This window comes from Nycticebus coucang, chromosome 3 (assembly GCF_027406575.1).
Source record: "Nycticebus coucang isolate mNycCou1 chromosome 3, mNycCou1.pri, whole genome shotgun sequence".
Taxonomy (NCBI): domain Eukaryota; kingdom Metazoa; phylum Chordata; class Mammalia; order Primates; family Lorisidae; genus Nycticebus; species Nycticebus coucang.
The window spans coordinates 130724365-130745625 of NC_069782.1; the positions used below are offsets into that span (position 1 = coordinate 130724365).

Consider the following 21261-nt stretch of genomic DNA (forward strand, 5'->3'; position numbering starts at 1 on the left):
TTTTACCAAAACACTATGCTAATATACTTAAAATTGTTTATACGCACACATTGTCAGAATAAATATCATATTGGAATAAAGCATAGATAAGCATTATACAATAATTGGGTAGGGAGGATATTCTAAACACAACTTCCATGCCAATAACCACAGAGGAAAAAGAAGGTAGTTGACTGTAAAAATGAAACACATAGGCCAGGTGGCTCACTCCTGTAATCTTAGCTCTTTGGGAGGCCAAGGCAGGTGGATTGCCTAAGGTCATGAGGATTGCCTGAGGTCACGAGTTTGAGACCAGCCTGAGCAAAAGCAAGATCCCATTGCTAAAAATAGCCAGCCGTTGTGGCAGGCACCTAGCACTTTGGGAGGCAAGCGAATCACTTTACCCCAAGAGTTTGAGGTTGCTGTGAGCTATGATGCCACAGCACTCTACCAAGGGCAACAAAGTGAGATTCTCAAAAAAAAAAATAATAATAATTAAACACATGTGCTATATACAGTGGCCTGTCCCTGTAGTCTCAGCTATCCAGGAGATTGAGATTGGAGGATTGGTTGAGCCTAGGAGTTCAAGGCTTCAGTGTGCTGTAATTGTGCCTGTGAAGAGCCATTGTACTCCAGCCTGGGCAACATATTGAGATACCATCTCTTAAAAAAAAAAATTAAACACTTGTTCAAGAGAATCCACTTTAAACAAAGTTAAAAGGCAATTGAAACTGAAAATATTTGCAACATGTATGATGCATGGTTATATATACAAAGGTCAATCAGATCAGTAAGGCAAAGATGAGTACCCAAACAATATAGGCTAAGGCTTACATAAGTGGGTAATTCATTAGAAAAATGGCCAATAACCCTGGGAATAATGTTTAATTTTACAAATATTTAAAGCCATACACAGATTATCCTGGTATAGTTATTAGAGTGTGGATTGTGACCTTAAGTGAGTTTAAGCCCAGTTCTGTCATTTCCTGCCTTTATGATCTTAAATAAGTTACATGACATTTAAGCCTCAGTTTTCCTCATCTGCGAAATACAGATAATGGAAATATATAATATTAGTATGGAATTAAATTGGATAAAATGTGTAAAGTACCTGCTGGGTTGATAGTAAGCATTGCATCCTATCTGGACTCAAGGCTGCATGCCCTTAGCTACTTGTGTTGCATTCCTGGCAGGAAAACACTTTCTAGTTCTATGAGCCATTGAAATGATTAAGGGTGGTGTAACCTAGGGGTTTGCTGAGAGGCCCTGCAAATTAGGGGGAATACAGGTCAGGAATGATGCAAGAGAACTATGTCCCTGAAGAGTAAAATGGACAGGAAAAAGGTATCTTGGGGCTCTTATTCATCAAACATATCTGTGGTACTTGTCTCCTGGGCAATAGAGCCCTTTTACTAGTCTTGCTGAGGAGCCTGCCTATGTCTGCTTACCTAGGTATAAAAAGAAAGGGTATGATTGTACATGTACTACATAGGTAGAAGAGTTGGGCTAGGTCACTCCTTTGGGGTCTTCTGTTTTTTTCAGTAGATAGTTTATCAATGTTCATTCATTCTTTTGATCAATATTTAGTTGAACTCCTGATACAGAGGGCGCCAAGTAGCAATGTGTAGCATGTTCGCTCAAAAAATGGTGTTAATCAAATGAATGCTTGCGTCACCATGGGACAGACATGAATAGGATAGCCTTTTCTCTTAAAATGTACACACATTTGTTTTGGCGCCCTTTAAAAGTACAACATGTGATAAGCGCTCTACTATGGATATGAGTAAAATATAAAGGAGGCACAGATGAGAAAGTGATTAATTCTGCCATGGTGGCTAGAGGTGATAGTTAAGGAAGACTTCCCAGTGGAAGTAACATTTTGGCTGGATTTTGAAGGGCAAGGATGGGTTCCACAGAGGGGAAGAACTACGGAGCCATTACTGGTAGAAGAAGTAGCAGAGCAAAGACATATTCAGAGAAAGTTTCAGAGCTTAGCCGCGCATAGTGGCTCACACCTATAATCCCAGCACTGTGGGAGGCTGAGGAGGGAGAATTGCGTGAGCTCAGGAGTTGGAGACTTGTCTGAACGAGAGTGAGACCCCGACTCCTAAAAAAAAATGGAAAAACCCAACCTGGCGCTGTGAGCACCTGTAATCCCAGTGGCTTCTGGAGGCTGAGGCAGCGGTATGCCCACAGCCTGAGTCTGAGGTTCCAGTGAGCTATGATGCCATTGCACTCTGCTCAGGACATAAAGTGGGACTCTGTCACCACAACAATAACAATAAAAAAGGAAGCTTATTAGTCTCTTTTTTAAGTTCCATCTGAAAGGACACAAGTCCCAGGACAGGTCTTAAAGTAATGGTGGGTGATGTTTGACAAAGAGTTCAGGGAAGGCCCTGGCAGGGTTTCTCAATATTTCTTAAGGCTTCTGCTATTTCCCAGGTAGGTCCCTTAATCTGCAAAGCCCTAGGCAAGAGGAGGCTTTGAGGTAAGGTACTTTCTGCTGGGCGGCACCTATGGCTCAGTGAGTAGGGCGCTGGCCCCATATACTGAGGGTGGTGGGTTCAAACCCAGCCTCGGCTAAACTGCAACAAAAAAATAGCTGGGCATTATGGCAGGCACCTGTAGTCCCAGCTACTCGGGAAGCTGAGGCAAGAGAATCACCTAAGCCCAGTAGTTGGAGGTTGCTGTGAGCTGTGACGATACAGCACTCTACCGAGGGTGACAAAGTAAGATTCTGTCTCAAAAAAAAAAAAAGGCACTTTCTGCTTTGTGTGTAGGGAGAAGGAAAGTGCACTATTTGTTTCCAGATGGGAAAGAAATGGCCGAAGAATATGATGAGAAGACAAGTGAACTACTAGGTAAGTGACAGAGGCTTCCAGTGGGTCCTTAGAAATCCTTGGGGCTGACCTAAGCCCAAGTGAACACTCCTAGCCTTAGACTTGGGGAAGGAGCCAAGACCAATGTAGAAACTATGAGAGACAAAAGCCCCTAAGACCAGATATTCTTGAGAATATCTGGTCACTAAAAGTGGAGTGGGAGTCCTTTTGACCAGAAAAACCTATCCCCCACCACCACACACACACACCCTCATGCAAATGGGAGAGTTGGTAATTCTTCTAAGATGGGAATGGGGATGTAGAGAAACAGTTGAGAAAAAGCTCTACAGAGGAAGTGGTATTGGAAATATGCCTGTAGTCTGAGGAGAGATAAGGACAGGCTTTCACTGCAGCTTTATTTATTTATTTATAATTATTTTTTATTATATATTATTATTAAGTCATGACTTTGTACATTGATGCATTACTGCAGCTTTTTTGCTTGTTTTTTGTTTTGGCTGAAGCTACACCAGGAACAAGTAAGTATCAGAAGAGAACTTCTGACGTTGGCTCCAAGGTGACACTATAAAATATAACCTTTGGGCGGCACCTGTGGCTCAGTGAGTAGGGCGCCGGCCCCATATGCCGAGGGTGGCGGGTTCAAACCCAGCCCCGGCCAAACTGCAACAAAAAAATAGCCGGGCGTTGTGGCGGGCGCCTGTAGTCCCAGCTGCTCGGGAGGCTGAGGCAAGAGAATCGCGTAGGCCCAAAGAGTTAGAGGTTGCTGTGAGCCGTGTGACGCCACGGCACTCTACCCGAGGGCAGTACAGTGAGACTCTGTCTCTACAAAAAAAAAAAAATAATAATAAAAATAAAATAAAATAAAATATAACCTTCATCTTGAAAAAAATGTCTGAATCAAAGGGGGTAGAATTAATGATTTTGCAGCATTGCCATTTTCTTTTTTTTTTTTTTTTTTTTTATTTACTTTCTTTTTTTTTTTGGCCAGGGCTGGGTTTGAACCCACCACCTCCAGCATATGGGACCGGCGCCCTACTCCTTGAGCCACAGGCGCCGCCCATTTTCATTCCTGTAACTCCTTTCCTCTAAGAATAGGCTCGTGGGTTCCAGCTTGGATTTCTGAGAATTATTTGATTTGCCCTCTGTCTGTTCCCAGGTATGCAGCTCAGCATTAACCAGCTTCCTAGAGCTAGGTAGCTGGCTCTTTGACCCAGGGCCCACGGCTGTCAGCAGTGGGAGTTAGTCTCTTTATTAAGTTCCATCTGAAATGCTAAGACCAATGATGGAATCATGGGCTGGGTTATTTTCTTGTCATTATTCTTGACTTTAATTTCTTCCTGGGCCTGATTGACAGGTAGTATTGGTGAGGGAATTTCTTTTTCCCTTTTTCTGACAGCTCATAAATGTCTGGAACCGACAACATGGATTACACTGGCTTGCATTCTCTTAGTCTCCAGTCTTAAAATGTGTGTCCTGCGCATGTTCAGTCACAGAGTGAAGTGTTGATCCCTCCTTATTATGAGCTGCTTGGGCTCCAGTCCCAATTGGTTTAGTCTGGTGCTATTAAAAATCTTGATGTGTTTAGCATATGACACTGATTCGGTGGAAACCAATACAGTAGTAATATTCTTACAATGCATTGTAATTTATAGTGCTCCCAGGGGATGACAGCCTTGGAATGCCTAACAGGAGAGAACTTATGAAAGCAGAGGTCACGTGGGCTAACCACCTCCAAATCCAGCCCAGAGACTGGCCACAGCTCTTTGCCCTCAGTCCCTAGCACCATCTCTCTTCCCCTCCACACAGAGCAAATTAAACAGCTATAGTCGCTGTGGCTGTAAAAACAAACAAAACTCAGGCCTCTTTGTTGTGCTTGTACATGAAATTAAAATTAAAAACAAGTCCAGGGCCAGGCGCGGTAGCTGATGCCTATAATCATAGCACTCTGGGAGGCCAAGGCGGGTGGATTGCTTGAGCTCATGAGTTCAACACCATCCTGAGCAAAAGCAAGACCCCATCTCTACTCAAAATAGGAAAACTAGCCGAATGTTGTGTCTGGTACCTAATAGTCCCAACTACTCGGGAGACTGAGGCAGGGGAATCACTTGAGCCTAGGAGTTTGAGGTTGCTGTGAGCTATGACAACATGGCACTCTATCCTGGGCAACAGACTGAGACTCTGTCCCAGAAAAATAAAATAAAAATAATATAAGTCCAGGTTTCTTCATTTATAGCATTTCATGTCCCAGTGTCCCACATTAGCATGTCATTTCTCTTGGTGGCAAGTGGAGCAAAGACCTGGCTTCCAAACTCCATTTTCTTTCTTTCTTTTTTTTTTTTTCTTGAGACAGAATTTCACCCTTTTTTACCCTGGGGTAGAGTGTCATGGCATCATCATATCTCACAACAAACTCATATACCTGGGTTTAAGTGATCCTCTGGCCTCAGCCTCCCGAGTAGCTGGAACTATAGGTACCCACCACATCACTCAGCTAGTTTTTCTATTTTTAGTAGAGACAGTGTCTCACTCTTACTCATGCTAGTGTTGAATTTCTGAGCTCAGGTGATCCACCTGCCTCGGCCTCCTGGAGTGCTAGGATTATAGGCATAAGCCACTGCACCTGGCCCAAAACTCCATTTTATTTATTTATTTTTTTGAGACAGGGTTTCACTTCAATCTGTGATGCCCAGTAGAGTGCTTCGGCATCACAGCTCACAGCAACCTCAAACTCTTGGGCTTAAGTGATTCTCTTGTCTCAGCCTCCCAAGTAGCTGGGACTACAGGCGCCTGCCACCAACTCTCAGCTATTTTTTGGTTGTAGTTGCCATTGTTGTTTGGCAGGACCAGCCTAGGTTCGAACCTGCCAGCTTCAGTGTATATAGCTGGTACCCTAGCTGCTGAGCTACAGGTGCTGAGCCCAATTCTCTTCTTACTAAGTTTTCCTTTCTCCAAAATGGCCTGACTAGGCAGAGAGGACCACCCCACTTGAATCACTGGGCCCCAACCTCTAGAACAGCAGATCTTTTTCTTACTCTTCTCCCCTACCCCCAGCTTCCCTTGCAGAATACTGTTCTTTTTTTTTTTTTTTTGAGACAGAGACTCACTTGGTTACCCTTGGTAGAGTGCCTTGGCGTCATAGCTCACAGCAACCTCAAACTTTTTTTTTTTTTGAGTTGTAAATCTATGGTTAAAATTGTCTTTATTGATGTAATATACAAGCAGTAAAATACATAGATATTAAAGTATACAGTTCAAAGAGTTTTGACAAATACGTACATTCACGTAACCAAAATCTAAGCAAACTCTTGGGCTCAGGTGATCCTCTTGCCTCAGCCTCCCAATAGGTGGGACCACAGGTACCTGCCACAACACCCAGCTAATATTTATTTATTTATTTATTTATTTATTTTGAGACAGAGTCTCAAGCTCTTGCCCTGGGTAGAGTGCGATGGCATCACAGCTCACAGCAACCTACAACTCCTGGGCTTAAGTGATTCTCTTGCCTCAGCCTCCCAAGTGGCTGGGACTACAGGCACCTGCCACAACGCCTGGCTATTTTGGGGTTGCAGCCGTCATTGTTGTTAGCAGGCCTGGGCCGGGTTTGAACCTGCCAGCTCAGGTGTATGTGGCTGGTGCCTTAGCCATTTGAGCCACAGGCACCAGGCCTGGCTAATTTTTAGAGACAAGATCTCACTCGTACGGAGGGTGGTCTTTAACTCCTGAGCTCAAGTAATATGCCTACCTCGGCCTCCCAGAGTGCTAGAATGACAGCCCTCATTATTAATTTTTAAATATAAATAATCCCAGGGCTTGAGACGGCTTTTGATTGTGCTTTCCTTGAAGTAAAATATGGGCATGGTTTTTATGTCAGTAAATAGGAATAGTTTCCATTTTCCTGGCTAATTATACAAATTTAATAATCGGCTAAACTGGTTTTCTATTAGAAAAACTTAGAAGACATGATTGCAAGAGGGACTTTACCTAACAATTGCAATCAGTGTAACCTGGCTTATTGTACCCTCAATGAATCCCCAACAATAAAAAAAAAAAAAAAAAGAAAAACTTAGTAACGTGCAGAGGAAGAATTGCCAATAGGTGTGCATCTGTCTGGGACAGAATTCTACTTGGTGTCAATAAGCATGTTAGTGTCGTATTTTTTTCCTACCCTCTCTGTGCTATTCAGTCTCACCCCCCACAATGAATGCTGTATGTATTCATAGAGGAAAAAACTGAAGTCCCCATAACAATGATCGGAACATCAAACCGGCCTGAGAAGAACACAGCATGTCGCGGGGGTGGGGGGACCAAGGCTGAAGGGCAGGCCATCCCCCAGCGATTACATTCGGATTACCGGCTTAATCTGCTTTGGTATTTGACCGCCAGCCTAACCACCCCAGGCTGCATTTGGAGGATATTGAGCACTTTCATCCCTGAGCACTTCACTGGCTTTATAAATGACCCACTCGATTCCCTTCAGTCTCCTCGGGGATGGGCCGTGGCAGCTGTTTAATAGCTACATAGCAATGTTGCAGTGTTTTAGGACAGAAAAGAAGAATCCTGCATCCAGTTTAAGCTGTAGGGAGTATTTAGGAAGGGGGATGTAATTATTCACATTGGAAGTGGGCCAGGGCTTGGAGCTTTGGGGAAAGAGGCCTTTAGGACGTCTACTTTCCAGCCCACCTGAAATATGGGGCCTCCTTTCAGCAGTCTGGGACATCAGCCTGTTTCCTGCTGATGTAGGAAAAAGCCCCAAAGCCCTGTCTCCTTCACATATTCCCCATCAAACCTTTTTCACGGACCTTGAAAGTCTCTTTCCCAAGGACTGGCCCTGGCTCAGCCAGCAAGGTGTGATAACGTCCCAAGGATCTGCCTTGCATGCACCAGTTTGGGTTTAACGTATAATCAAATCATAGTGACAGCAGGTGGAAAGCGGTCTTCTGTTGCTGCAGGAGCTGTCCTTGAGTTCAGGAACAAAGCCAGGACAAGAAAGACAAGACAAAGTGTGCATTTGCAAATGTGCATTCATGCCCACATGCATTGGAAAAATAAGAAGAACTTTGCCAAATCCTTTATTGGATCTTATCTCTTGAGGGAATGGGAAGGAAAACTTTCTTCTTCAATCTAACAAAGAATTTAAGGTGTGAAAAAAAACAAAAGGTGAAGCAGCCAAGGGTGCCAAGTTCCTGTGACCTGAGTCAGAGTAAGGAGGTAGTAGTCCGAAGTAAGGAAACAAGCATCTGATTTTCTTCTTTGAGTATTTCTGTGCAAAACCCAATATATCTCCGAGTAAAAGAGGAGACAAAAAATTCTGGGGTGGTTATTGTCTCTCAGTCCACACTAGTACTGTATTATGTCTTAGGATATACGATTTAACAAGGTCTGTGATTACAGGGACACTTCACCCAGCTATAGAGAGTTAGGTATTCCTTATAATTTATTTTTTCAAGTGATCATAACTTAGCCTTTAAAGGACACATATAATAAAGAAATAGGGGGGTGGCACCTGTGGCTCAGTTGGTAAGGCACTGGCCCCATATACTTACTGAGGGTGGCAGGTTCAAACCCGGCCCCGGCTGAACTGCAACCAAAAAATAGCTGGGCGTTGTGGCGGGCCCCTGTAGTCCCAGCTACTTGGGAGGCTGAGGCAAGAGAATCGCTTAAGCCCAGGAGTTGGAGGTTGCTGTGAGCTGTGTGATGCCATGGCACTCTACCGAGAGCCATAAAGTGAGACTCTGTCTCTACAAAAAAGAAATAGGGCCAGGCATGGGGTTCACACCTGTAATCTCGGCAATATGGAGGCCAAGGTGGGAGGATCATTTGAGCCCAGGAGTTAGAGACCAGTGTGGGCAACATAGTGAGACCCTGTCTCTATCAAAAAGAGAAAAATTAGCTAGGTTGTAGTCCTAGCTACGCAAGAAGCTGAGGTGAGAGGATGACTTGAACCCAGGAGTTGGAGATTGCAGTGAGCTATGATCATGCCACTGCACTCCATCCTGGGCCACTCAGTAAGACTCTTATCTCTTAAACAGAAAGAAACAGAGCTACTTAAAAAAAGAAAAGAAACCATTCTAAATATTATATATGCTTATTGAACACTTATAGAATAAAGTTTAACCTTTTATTAATGATCCAAATTCTGGATTTAGAGTAAGAGGAACTGATGTTTAACTGTGGCATTTATAAGTTAGTCTCTCTGAGCATCAGTAATTCTTCATACTCTGTCCCCTAACAGTAGTGGCTAGGGTTGAAATGGAAGAAATGCTGTTTCTCATTGTAAAACTAGATGCTTTCTAAAGGGGCTTCGCTTCTAGAATCCGTGATGCCTGTGTTCTGTTATATAGCAGTGCCACCAGTGTCTAAGGGTGCTTATTTGCTCTCTAAATGGTCTCAAGTGCTTCTGTAGTTCTGACTCTTCCCTCTGATATGAGCTGTCCCCTGGTACTGTTGTCAGTATGCCTGGGGAAAAAGTAATTTCTTGCTTTATTCTACCTGTAGCCATTTTATATACAGTCTGGGTGAGAATCTGGGAGTGATCTTTCCTCCCATAGAGGTTACATGGGTTTTGTCACAATAAGCTACTGCTTGAGGCATTTGTCACTTCTGAGTTTGTGACTGTGACAGAGGCTCCCAGAAGGATGGCTTCCAGTGAAGTGAGGTATTACAGTGAATAGATTTGGATATACTCCTGGTCATAGTCCATTCACTTAGGAGAGAAGTATTTGTTGAAAAAAAGTTGCCTATAAAGCATATTTCCAACTTTTACTCTTCCTTATTAATTTTCATTATAAACTTGGAAATGGGTTTCTAGGGAGGATTTTTGGCCCTAAGATATAATAAAATCACACTGCAGAATGCAGCAGACCTTATAAAAGCATATTCAAGAGAAAATTCTAATTTTACAGCACACTTCTACTTTCGGCTTCTGTGCTTACAGCAGTGAGTGTGTTTGGATCTAGTGCAGCTGCTCAAAAGGTTTAAAGGAAAACCACCTACTTGCTTGATGTTGAGAATCAGACTGTAGCTATCATCTCCCAGCCTGGAAAAAGGAGCAAACGAATGGAAACAACTGTAGCAGAATACCATGAGCTTTTTACTTTTCTTTCTTTCCTTTTTTGTAGAGACAGAGTCTCACTGTATTGCCCTTGGTAGAGTGCCGTGGCGTCACACTGCTCACAGCAACTCCTGGGCTTAGGCGATTCTCTTGCCTCAGCCTCCCAAGTAGCTGGGACACCAGGCGCCTGCTGCGACCCCCAGCTATTTTGTTGTTGTAGTTTGGCTGGGGCCGGGTTTGAACTTGCCACCCTCGGTATATGGGGCCAGTGCCCACCATGAGCTTTTTGAGTTGTTTAGCTCCTAAGATGGCCACAGAAAGTTGCTGGTCTTTAGCTGAGACTGGGCTGCTCAAGCTAGAGGATACAAGTTGCAGCCGCCCTTCCCTCCATGATACCAAGTACAGCAAGAAAGGAAAAGAAAGGGTGGGGAAAGAATTCAGGGCTCAGAAAAGTTCCTCCTGTACTCCTATAGGGGTGGACTGCACAGCAGGAGCCACTACATACCTGAGTAAGGCCCCTGAAAATCTCAGCAGGGGTTTCCAAGTAATGTTCCTTGGACTAGTGTCCTGATACATAATTTCCATAATATGTCCTTTAAAGGTAAAATAGAGATGTTTATTTGCATTATTAAATGATGCCATTTTACAAAAAATTCGCATTAGATCTTCTATAAATAATACGTTAAAATATGGTGTGTGCCTAAGATTTTATTTATATACAGATTTCAGGGTTTTTTTTAAGAGCCAAGTATACCTGAAACAAGTGAATTTCTATATTTGGACTTTGTGAATCATAAGACAAACCTGCCCAACAGCTTTTATCCTCTTAATTTATTTTTCCTTTGCAAGTTTTTTAGAGAGGAAAAAAAATGCATTTTTTTTTTTTTTAAAGACAAAATCTAACTCTGTCACCCTGGGTGATATGGCATCATCATAGCTCACAGCAACCTCAAACTCCTGGGCTCAAGCAATCCTCTTGCCTCAGCCTCTTGAGTAGCTGGGACTACAGGCACCTCCTACAATGCCTGGCTACTTTTTCTATTTTTAGTACAGACAGAGTCTACTTTGCTCAGGCTGGTCTCAAACTCCTGAGCTCAAGCTATCTACTCGCCTCAACATCCCAGAGTGCTAGGACTACAGGTGAGAGCCACTGTGCCCTGCCTGAAAAGAATGTATCTCAGCTCCCTTTTTGTGCTTCATGTTTTCCCTGTTACTAGAAACTACCCTTTTTCTAACTTTTACATCTTCTTGCTTGAAGCCATATCTAAGGGTTTCTTAACTCCAATCGGTTCCTCTTAGAGCTTCATTCCATTCCTTTTGTCTGCGCACTCATGAGATGGCCTTTGCAAGTTGTTTGATATTGAAATGTCCTACTGAGATTTCAGAGGTGGTAATGTCCCTGCTCAGGTGAACAAAGCCTAGTGTAAAGGCCACAAATTCCCAGTTTTATCTTGTTCTAGTTACTTAACATGGTGTTGGTAATCTGGCAGAAAAGAGCAAAGACCTTTTCTTTTCTTTTTTTTTGTTTTGTAGAGACAGAGTCTCACTTAATTGCCCTCGGTAGAGTGCCATGGCGTCACACAACTCACAGCAACCTCCAACTCCTGGGCTTAGGCGATTCTCTTGCCTCAACCTCCCAAGTAGCTGGGACTACAGGCAACTGCCACAATGCCTGGCTATTTTTTTGTTGCAGTTTGGCCAGGACGGGGTTTGAACCTGCCACCCTCGGTATATGGGGCAGGCACCCTATCCACTGAGCCACAGGTGCCGCCCAAAAGACCCTTTCTTAACTATCATCCCATTGCTTGCTTCTCTCTGCAGTGAGGAAGTGGCGTGTGAAAAGTGCTCTGGGAGTCTTGGGCCAGTGGCAGCTTGAGGTGGGAGAGCCAGTGCCCCCAGGAACAGGGAACCTGGGCCCCGAACTCATCAAGGAAAGCAATGCCAATGTACGTCCATTTGTCCAAATGCCTTGTGGGGGTGGGCTGCTGCCCTTGAGAGCTGGGAACATGTCCTGTTCACCTCATCTCCAGTGTGTCCACCTGGACACAACATTCTACAAATGTTTGTTTGGATGAATAAAAACATTTTGGCTTGATCATCCCAGGGTGAGGGCTCCAGGCCTGGAATGTCATTGCAATAGCAGCATGGGAGGGGCATTATGGCAAAGAGCTGAGGGTCTTCTATTACACCCCGGGTAGAATTTTTTTTGTTTGTTCGTTTTTTAAGACAGAGTTTCACTATGTCGTCCTCTGTAGAGTGCTGTAGTATTACAGCTCACAGCAACCTCAAAATCTTGGGCTTAAGCAATTTTCTTGCCTCAGCCTCCCAAGTAGCTGGGACTATAGGCGCCAGCCCTAACGCCTGGCTATTTTTTGTTGTCGTCGTTGTTACAGTTGTTTAGCAGGCCTGGCCAGCTCAAACCCACCAACCTCAGTGTATGTGGCTGGCACCCTACTCACTGAGCTACAGGCGCCGAGCCCCTGGGTAGAGTTTTGAGGAGGGTGGACCCAGCCCTTTTCCAAGAATAGTCCTTGAGTTGGATTTGTCTTTTACAGCCTGTCTTCCTGCGCAAGGATACAAAGATGAGTTTCCAGTGGCGGATTCGAAACCTTCCCTACTCTAAGGATACCTATAATGTCTGTGTGGACCAGAAGGAGCGCTGCATCATTATCAGAACAACCAACAAAAAGTGAGTAGTGTAGAAGGTACCTGTCTGCTTTTGTATGAGTGGGGTGTGGGATGGGGTTTGATCTGGGGTTAGGTCTCAGATTACTCCCTACCCCAGAAGACAGAGAAGCCTCCCTCCCAGTGTCTGTGAGGAAGGGAGCGAGGGAGGCTGAACTAAAACCCAAAAGTCACTGCAAGTAGAAGAGCTTCCTCTCTGTAAGATCAACTTAAATAATATAATCCGCTTCATCTTGGTAGGAAAACTTGAATGAGTGTCTAGTACAGTACATGGCACATACTGGGGCTTAATATTTGTTGAATAAGAGAGTGAAGGAATCACATGGCCATTAACTTGTGGTCTCAGGTAGTTCTGCTATTAGATTATTATGACCCTGACCTCTTAGTATGCTTGGCCTAGTGACATCACTGTCAAAGCTGGCAAGGAGCGATAGTCTGGAAGGCACATCTGTCTGAAGTGGCAATTACAGGACTGACAAGTAGTGGACTGAGCAGCAGTAGACCTGATCCCTCCCTGGACTGAGTTGACAGTGGGCAGACACTTTGGAGTCTTGGAAGTCTCTTGCAGCATGTTTCAAAAGGGGTACTCAACCTCCTTTATAGTCCACTAGAGGGGAGTCCACTGGGGTTGAAAGGACAGAAGGTGACCGAGGTACATTTCCATCTTGGAAGCGCATTGATCCCATTTGGGTTTCAGGGGTTCTGACTGAATCTGGGAGAAGAGCTGTGTTTGAGGCATGAAGAGAATGGCCTTGAAATGAATTGGTCTTAACCTGTACCAGAGGGATTATAATATAGGGCCAATACCCATGAAATAGATTTGGGCATTGAGATGGGAGGTGTTATGAGTTAGCTGTCTGCAAGTTGTGAAGCCATTCAACAAGCCTAATGATGTGCTAAGCCTAACCCAGAGATGCCCCAACCCATCCTCCTTACCCATACAGTAAGGAGGTTCTTGATCCCTTTCCCTGTCTTCTCAGGCAGGGTTGTGCTAGCCTCCCCAACCACCTTCCTTGGGCCCATGAGGCCCACAGGGAAGCAGGGTGGCTCCCAGACTCCCCTAGCGCAGGTCTGAGCCCTACCATTCTCTTAATGACCCCCATAGCCCATGACTTTGGCAGGGTTAAGGGGACAAGGGAAGAGGTAGAGATAAATGAATTAATTTCAGGATTATTGCTGCACATGCAGCTAGAAGCCCCTGCAGTGGGTCTTGTCTATAAATATAAAGTCATAATAATAAGGGTTTGCGTTTATAAAGCACTTTGAAGGCCTCATATAAAAGGCAGTTTATTCTTGTTATTGTTCTCATCATTAACAGGAGTCAGTGCCTAAAGTGGAATTTAGCAATTTCAGACAACAAAGAAATTGCCTGTAGGAAAACAAACTCCATGCTTCAGCAAGCATTCCCTCGTGTAAGAAGCCCTGGGTCCAAACTGGGAACAAAAGTGCTTCTGATAGCACTTGAATCTGCAGCCTAGCACTTTGTGGAGCTGGCTGCTGCCTCCTTTTTGTCCCCCAGAGGTCACTGTCGAATACAGATATCAAGCAGAAATGTGATTACCAAGGAGTGAGAAGAGAGCCTAGCTAGCTAGCTCACCAAAAAATTCAACTGCGGGCGAATCCTCTGGGTCCCATCTGCTGTACATGTCCAGCCATAGGTGGCGCTGTTGGCCAGGTTGCTCCATGGCTAGGGACCATTAGTTCTAGCGCCCAAGGCTATGGGGTGAAGAGGATAGGGGGATTTGGGATATTTTTAAAACGATGGGTGAAGCTAGGTGGGATGAGAATGGTACTCCAGAAGGGTCAGGGCTGGGGGTTGGATTCCCATAGAGTGGAGAAGAGTGTTTCAGGGCCTACTCTGGAGACTCCACTAAGTCTGTGGTCCAGTGTCCCAGGCTGGTTCAGCTTTTACCGTCTCAGGCTCTTCTGCTGAGAGGTAGGCTGGAGAGGCTGCTAAACCCTTAACCAGATCTTTCCTGAACCTAGTTGCATTTTCAGTTTCTACCTGGAATGGTATATTCTGTACCTTTACTCCCTTTAATTAAACAGAGCTCATAGCTATTACTTTGAGCAGTGTTTCACTTTTTCAGGATATAGTACTTTTAAAATTTTTTAAAAAATTTTTACAGTACTTTTTTTTCTTTCTTTTTGTTTTCCAAGGCAGGGTCTTCTTAGGTTACAGTGGTATAATGATAGCTCACTGCAACCTCCAGCTCCTGGGCTCAAGTGATCCTCCTGCCTTAGCCTCTCAAGTAGCTGAGACTACAGGCTAAGTCACAATGCTCATGTAATCCTAAAGGCACCTGTAATACCTGGCTAATTTTTCTTATTTTTCATAGAGATGAGGTCTCGCTAAGTTGCTTAGGCTGGTCTTGAACTCCTGGCCTCAAACGATCCTCTTGCTTTGACCTCCCAAAGTGCTAGGATTATAGGCATGAGCCACCACACCTGGCCTTAAGAGCTATTTTCTGATCATCATATCATCTGGAGGTGGGCAGGATACATATTTTTATTCTTGTGCTATATATTAATTATATAAATGCATATATAAAGTCAGCTTAATGAATTGGCCTGCCAAAAAGAAAGTCAGTGACCTGTCTTGATACCCTGGCATCTACAGTTTCTCCCACACCATGGCATTTCTCTCTGATTTGACCTCTTCCTTCACCTGGAGGTTCTACACCTGCCCCAGTTTTAATAGCGTAGAATGTAGTTACTGACCAAAGCCAGAACTCCTTTATCCATACCTTCCTTGATCCTAAAGAACTGGGTTGGCCACTTTATTTTTATTCATTTATTTATTTTTGAGATAGAGTCTCACTTTGTTGCTCTCAGTAGAGTACCATGGTGTCACAGCTCGCATCAACCTCAAACTCTTGGGCTTAAGCAATTCTCTTGCCTCACCTCCCAACTAGCTGGGACTACAGGCACCCACCACAACACCCGGCTACTTTTAGAGATGAGGTCTCGTTCTGGCTCAGGCTGGTCTCAAACCTGCGAGCTCAGACAATCCACCCACCTTGGCCTCTCACAGAGTTAGGATTACAGGTGTGAGCCACTGCGCCCAGCCTGGGTTGGCCACTTTACTTGAAGGAATTAATTCTAATGTATTATGTCCTTGGCCTCAGGCATTAGAAAGGGATGAATTAGGGAAAAAGTACTTTTCAGGACCCTAGTATTGGACCATCTGTTTCTGATTAAGAACGTTTATGCAGAAAGAATATTCTTAGTCTCATCCTAGACGCTGGCAGCTGTAACTAGAATGTGCCATGGTACTAGAGTGGGAAGATGTTGGGTTAAATCTGGCCTCTGTCATGTATTAGCTGTAGTATTTGGGGCAAGGTTTCCTTATCTGTCACAGGAGAATACTCACATCTACCTCACAGGTTGTTTTGGCAATTTGATGAAATCATACATGTGCTGGCCTGAAGCAGATCCTCAACAATTCTTTGGAAATTGAAAACTGAAGAGAACTTGGCTGATTTGACATCAGCAGTACTAACACCATCGGAGGTGTTAATAGGTGACGCTAGAAAAAGGATTCTATCGTCAAATAAGTTTAGGAAACTTTGGATTAAACAGCCTTCTCTTTTGTAGAACTCTGAGTGCCTTTAGGATTACATGAGCACTGTGATTCTCTAGCAGGGGGTACTATGGGTGGGGGTGGTGAGTTTGTCCAGAGCCTTGATGTTTAAGATTTGCCTGCTAATTTTCTTTTTCTTTCTTTCTTTTTTTTGCAGTTTTTGGCCAGGGCTGGGTTTGAACCTGCCACTTCTGGTACATAGGGCTGGTGCCTTACTCCTTTGAGCCACAGGCACCACTCTGCCTGCTAATTTTCTAAGGGTGGGATGGACTGGAGGCATCTTTGGACCCTTCTGGCCATGCCAGTATGCAGATGTGTGGCACATGGCCTGAGTGATGGTCCATAGCAGCCCTGTTTCTGCCCTCAGTCCTTCTGTCTGAAGGCCTGTTCTCTGGTGCCCTTTCTCCTTCACTGGAAAGGAGAATGGGTTTGGGGAAGGGATATAGTAGAGAGTGAAGGGAGGCAATAGGTCACTTATGAAATAGCTGAAGTGAAGTTGTCATCTGTTCAGATAGGGAGAAGAGAGGTACAGAGTTGACCTGTTCTGGGTCCTTTGACAAAGACTTTGAGTTCATTTAATGCAGTTCCTTTATTTGAGGAAGGAATTTGGAGGAAGACACTGAGGCCCAGAAGTTAAGCAGCCTGGGCTCAGCACTCGTAGCACAGTGGTTACAGTGCCAGCCACATACACCAAGGCTGGTTGGTAGGTTCAAACACTCCCCAGGCCAGCTAAACAACGACAACTCCAACAAAAAATAGCTGGGTATTGTGGCAGGCGCCCGTAGTCCCAGCTACTTGGGAGGCTGAGGCAAGGGAAATGCTTAAGCCCCCAAGAGTTCGAGATTGCTGTGAGCTGTGATACCATGGCACTCTCTCGAGGGTGACATAGTAAGACTCTCAAAGAAACAAAAAAGTTAAGCAGCCTGCCCAAGGCCACAGGGTAGGCCAGGAGTTCCATTGTAAGCCTTTACTCCCAGTAAGTCTCCTGAAGACTGACATTCAGAAAGGAAGGCTCCCCTGATTCACTGGAATACCCAGGTTAGATCCCAGGGCAGACAACTTGTTTGCTGTTGAATCTCCCACCCCCATCCCAGGATCTGCCCCATCCTTGGACAACCACAGGGAATCTAGACCAGGTGGTCCATTACTTTGTGGTGAGAATGTGGAGAGAGGAAGGGATCAGGAGACTTGGGGAGTTATCACTTATAATAGGGGCTTCTCCATTTATCATCTTTGTGATTGGCACAAAGTCTCAGGTTTTCCATGCCTCAGTTTCCTCTTTTCTAAGAGAGGATAATAGAAGTAACCAACCAAAGAAAGTTGTTCTGTGGATTAAATGTATTTAAAACAGTGCCTGGTGCAGAATATGCATCAATTTTGTTTAAATGTCATGTTTCATTGCATGGCTGAGACTGAGAACAGTGAAGGGAGGTGGGAATAGGGGAAGTTGGGCATCTGCAGAAAGCCAGGGTATTACCCTGCTGTGACGGTGGCACTTTTAGCAAGAAACAAAACAAGGTCTATTCAGGCTGGAATATGTCCTTGTTTCTTCTTTATCCTGAAATCAAGGCCTGGATGCATAGATGACCAATAAATGTCTGTCATCTACCTAGAGCTGCCTCAGGCTGAACATTCCTTTTCCAGAAGCACAGTGGGTCCCTCTCTTGTCCACATGCTGATGAAAAAGTCAAATGCAGTATTCATCATGGCAAGGCCAGGCAGATGGAAGTTGCAAGGGACTCCACTGGTCCCTGAGAAGAGAAGACAAATATCCCATACCTGTCAGGAGCCTCTAAGTCAGTGGTTCTCAACCTGTGGGTCGTGACCCACAGGAACTGTATTAAAGGGCCGTGGCATTAGGAAGGTTGAGAACCACTGCTTTAAGAGTTGTTTAACCTCAACCAATCAACTAAATCTATTATAATAGAATCAAAACTGAACCTCCAGACCTCTTCTGTCTCTATTCCCCTAGCCTGGTGGAAGTAGGATGAGGAAGGGGCAAACCCTGCACTCAGGTTCCCTCCCATCCGATCCTTCGCTTACCATTGAGACCAAGCCCTGGGATTCTTTCTAAATCTCACAGCTCCAACTTGGGAGAATGGTTCGGCTGGGCTGCTTCTCTCCTGGTTCTGCTTTATGTGTATATTTGAAGGGAAGATGTTAACACTTCCTAACAAGCTTTTGTGTTCATCTAATCTCTGCTGTTTAACCTTTGACTCTCCTCTATTATCAGTGTCTGCCACCTTTGCTGGCTAGACCAAGGGCCTCAGGAAGAGCCTTCAGCCTGGGCTAGCTAGGAGGAGGATGAGGCAGGCATTCCATCCCAGGTTTACAGGCAGATGGATTGCCTTTCCCTGGGGCTGAGCTTTGGAAAATAAAGCAACTTGCAGTGCCATTAGGATCCCCCAGCCCCCATTCCTTTTGAACTGTCAGCCTTTAAGTAAACATTCTTTTCCTGCCATGGGTCCAGCACCTTGGTGGGGAGTGGAGAACCTGTGAGGAGAGGGGCCCTGAGAGCCTCTGCTGAACGGAGGGATTTGAGCAGGGAGGAATGGAGCAGAAGTGCTGCATTGATGTCAACTCTGAGTCCCCAGGGCATCAGGGCTTTTGAAGTGGACTAGGGAAGCTGTCACCACAAGGACCCAGGCCCCTCTGAAGTATTAAAAGCCCCATCCTCTCTAGGCCCCTCACTTGAGTTTGTTTGTACCTGCCTGAGGCATTTCCCTTCACAGCCCACACAACCTCTGTAGCAGAATACGAGGGCTTGCCAGGTAAGAGGTTGTTGGCCAGAGCCTAGCTACACTCGCAAGGAAAATGCCAAATGGGCCTGTTGTTAGAGATGAGGCCGTCTTTGTGCTTGCTCTGGTGTAATAAGCATCGGACCAGGGACAAGGAATTGAAATCCTGACTCCTTACTCCACTGACAACTGGCTATAAAACACAGGCAAGATATTTCATCTCTCTGAGCCTAAGGTTTCTCTTTGGTAATGGTGAGTTAAATTTCCTGCAAAACAAAGTCCAGTTATATACAATATGAGCTGGGTGTTGCTATCTGGGTTTTGATTTTTTAATTTCATTTACTAAAAAGGATCATTAATTTCTGGGCTGGCACCGGCATATGATAGGGGCCACGTGCAGAAATTATAGTAGTAAGGTCTTGAGACCAGCAAAGTAGTCCAGAGATCCAGGTTTTGTGATGAGTAACATCATTTTTCCTCAGGGAGATTTCTCCTTGTGGATATCCTATTCTCTTTGATTTGCAAGTAAGTAGTCAGGCTAACAAGGCCTTGAAAGACCTGCAAAGAGGAAAAGGTAATTAAGATCTTCAGTGGAAGTCCCATGTAAATGGGAACTGCAGATCCTCAGCATTGGGGGACAGCCCTTGTCTTTACTCTATACTTTGTTAGAACATATGTCCCATCCTTTGGTGTCCTCATGAGGCTTTGGGTGTAGAGGAGGCCCAAGCCACCTGAGGTATATGTTTATTCCGAGAAGCTGCTTCTACCTGTCTTTAGGGAACTCAACCTTTAGTGTGAGTCATTCTAACTCTGGTCTAATCATGGAATTGTGACTGCTTCTGTTCTACCATTGGACTGGATATAAGGCTCTCATCCCTTTCTTCCCAGGGTTACTGAGCTCTATAATACTGATATTCTGGAGTCCCTTCTTCCTCTCTGGCTGTGTGGAAGGTGTGGAACTATGTAGAAGCTTGGTGGCAGAGGGCCTGATACCCAACTGTTGGGAGCTCCAACAGCTTCTTGGTATTCCCACAGGTACTACAAGAAGTTCTCCATTCCTGACCTAGACAGATACCAGTTACCTCTGGATGATTCCTCGCTGAGTTTTGCTCATGCCAACTGTACCCTGATTATCTCTGTAAGATTCACCCAGACTTCTTGTATACTATACCAGGGAGTGGCTTCCTCTTTCCCTGCCCACTTCCAATCCCACAGGAGCTCCCAGTTCTGGCCCCAACCCCTAAGATGTGCTTGATAGACAACAGGAATCTGTAATTCAGCATGGGGGAGAGCAGGGTGGGGACTCAGGGAGGAGCCTGGTCATATAATTCACAGATGGGAGAGGGTAGAGGATGATGGGAAGAAATTGCAGGACTTTTGAGTTCTGATCCAAGTCTAGGGTCCAAGGCCACGTGAACTGGCGCAAATCATTAAATGCCTATAGGCCTCAATTTTCTCATGTACACAGAAGTGGCCTGAATGGAGGGGATAGGGATAGTGATTGAATATGTCTTCTTTCTGGCTCCATTCATAGTACCAGAAGCCAAAGGAGGTCATAATGGCTGAGTCAGAGCTACAGAAGGAGCTAAAGAAGGTGAAGACGGCCCACAGCGGCAATGGGGACTGCAAGACCCAGTAGTTAATCACAGAGTCTTGTACCTCCAGAATGGAAGGCACCATGAGACTTCAGGCTTGGTCCTTTCCAGCTCAGGGCTGCTATCCGGAGTCTGAAAGACTGGACTGTGGGGCACTTCTAGCCCCTGAGTCATGATCTTATTTCCTGAGTAAAGATATTCTGAGTCACTGCACAGGAACTATCCTCTTGTCTACCTCTGTATGCTGCGTGCCCCTAGACCCCAGTGGCCTCCTTTCTTCATCCTGGGGACCTTCAACATAAATCCTTCCACATAAAGGGAGGTGAAGAGGGTGGAAGCTGATGATCCCAATAGGGCAGAGCAGGGCATTTCCTCCAGCCTGTCTGCATAAACTCAAGAGGGAGGCTAGGCTAGAACCCTGTGCTACCTTAGCTTGCAGAAGGGGCTCAGAAGAAACTCCCTAAGATAGATGTGGGCAAGGCAGAAGTTTTAAAAATGCAAAAGCCTTGGAAACAGCACAGGATGTTCAGATATTGAAGGTGAAAAGCCAGAATAGGGGTCAAAGTGTTGCTAAGTGTTTCTGTGTATGTTGAGGTGGGGTGAAGAAGGGCCTCTACAGATGATAGCAGTTTAGAGCCCTTCCATAATCCCCTCTCCATACCTCTCTTCTTTTCTCTCTCTCTCTCACACACACTCACATGTGCACACATAGCTAAAGGGGTAGGTGGTCAATGAGGTTTTCCTAAAGAAACCCTTGAGCTTTGGGAAATAGAGCAACGAGGCTGATCTT

The 21261-nt window shown here is 45.0% G+C and overlaps 1 protein-coding gene across 2 annotated transcripts in view; it reads left to right on the forward strand.

Annotated features, from left to right (window-relative positions):
* DPCD (deleted in primary ciliary dyskinesia homolog (mouse)) overlaps window positions 1–20677 on the forward strand; it is a 24793-nt gene extending 4116 nt beyond the window's left edge. Inside the window, exons 2-6 of one of the 2 annotated variants that reach the window (XM_053583758.1) lie at window positions 2760–2840; window positions 11692–11816; window positions 12426–12559; window positions 19912–20014; window positions 20411–20677. In XM_053583758.1, coding sequence (XP_053439733.1) covers window positions 2760–2840; window positions 11692–11816; window positions 12426–12559; window positions 19912–20014; window positions 20411–20515 — 548 coding nt within the window. In that variant the 3' untranslated portion in view covers window positions 20516–20677. The remainder of the gene's footprint in view (window positions 1–2759; window positions 2841–11691; window positions 11817–12425; window positions 12560–19911; window positions 20015–20410) is intronic. The other variant, XM_053583759.1, reaches the window with a different exon arrangement.
* The last annotated feature ends 584 nt before the right edge of the window (window positions 20678–21261 follow it).